Below are 1,153 nucleotides of genomic sequence, written 5' to 3'. Positions count from 1 at the left end.
AGATGTACCTTTGCCCTCCATTATATGGACAAAGTCTGCGCTGTAGCTGTCACTGACGAGCTTCTCCTCCACACTGAACCCTCTGATGTTTACGATCTCCTCCACGTCGGAGAGGTCCTCGTTCTCGTCGTACATCCTCCGGCAGATGGAGCGCTGGCATTGGAAACAGAGACGACTTACATGACAAAAAAAAAAAAAAAAAAAAAAAAAAAAAAAAAAAGACAACAAACTCCCTGTCCTAAAAAGGCCCACTCTTCTCCAAACATAAGATGAAAAGCTCTACTTTAAAACTGGTCCAGGACTTGTACTGGATGCTCTTTGATCGTGCCGCATCCGTTACCATGGCAGCGTCATAAACATGACGTCCAGCGCTTCTATCAAACGACGCTCATCGACGGAAAAAGGCAGCTAATTGCTTGCGATATATGTCGGTAATTTGCACTATTTTGTGTGATTTCAAATGTCACGGGCTTGATTGTTATTGCAGATGTTTTGTTTAAAAAGTTATTAAATGCGGAATGCATGTAACGTTGCTGCTTCTGCAAACTCGAAAACGTGTCATGACAAATAACCCGACGGCGCTTCAGCTGAAAATGTGTTAGCTTAGCTAACTAATTAGCCCGCTGCCAGTTTGGCTTCCTGAGCGAACGTGAACACGGCAGACGGTACACACCAGCCTCCGTCCGGACTCTGCGCGGGCTTCCGTGGACTGAGCCATCGTCTCTTCAGGTGGTTTCTGCAGCCCCTCGGTGTGGAGAAAGCATCCTCGCGCGGAGCGGAGCTGCACGAGCGCTTAGCACGCTTTACGGGTTCAAAACAACGGAACCATGTTTTTGTGTGTTACGTCACCACCAGGAACCAAAACATTGTTGGACAACGTCATGGCTTGTCAGCGCGTGCAGCTTAAAAAGAAAACAAGCAGAACCACGTTTTGACTACCAGCGCCTTTTGACCTGGTTTTATAAAGATAAAAACTTTATTTAAAAAGGCAGCTTTCAGTTTTATTTTAAATGTTGTAAATTGGTAAATTTATACATTTTCTGAAAGCTGTCTGAGAATCAGTTGTTTTATTATTACCTAAATAATGTCCTAGTATTTTTTATAATTTGACATAATCAAACATGTTCAAAATGTGTGTTATGTTATGTGTTAT

General features: G+C 43.1%; 1 protein-coding gene across 4 annotated transcripts in view; it reads right to left on the bottom strand.

Moving 5' to 3' along the window:
- The window catches only part of kdm2bb (lysine (K)-specific demethylase 2Bb), a 33,026-nt gene extending 32,161 nt beyond the window's left edge, over positions 1 to 865 (bottom strand). The window contains exons 1-2 of one of the 4 annotated variants that reach the window (XM_014003769.1): positions 674 to 865; positions 9 to 153 (exon numbers count right to left, since the gene is read on the bottom strand). In XM_014003769.1, coding sequence (XP_013859223.1) covers positions 9 to 153; positions 674 to 718 — 190 coding nt within the window. In that variant the 5' untranslated portion in view covers positions 719 to 865. The remainder of the gene's footprint in view (positions 1 to 8; positions 154 to 673) is intronic. The other 3 variants (XM_014003768.1, XM_014003767.1, XM_014003771.1) reach the window with 3 other exon arrangements.
- Positions 866 to 1,153: the final 288 nt, after the last annotated feature.

Source organism: Austrofundulus limnaeus, unplaced genomic scaffold (genome assembly GCF_001266775.1).
Source record: "Austrofundulus limnaeus strain Quisiro unplaced genomic scaffold, Austrofundulus_limnaeus-1.0 Scaffold20, whole genome shotgun sequence".
Lineage (NCBI taxonomy): Eukaryota > Metazoa > Chordata > Actinopteri > Cyprinodontiformes > Rivulidae > Austrofundulus > Austrofundulus limnaeus.
Note: the sequence above shows the minus strand (reverse complement) of the source record. Positions and strands in the feature narration are given on the sequence as shown.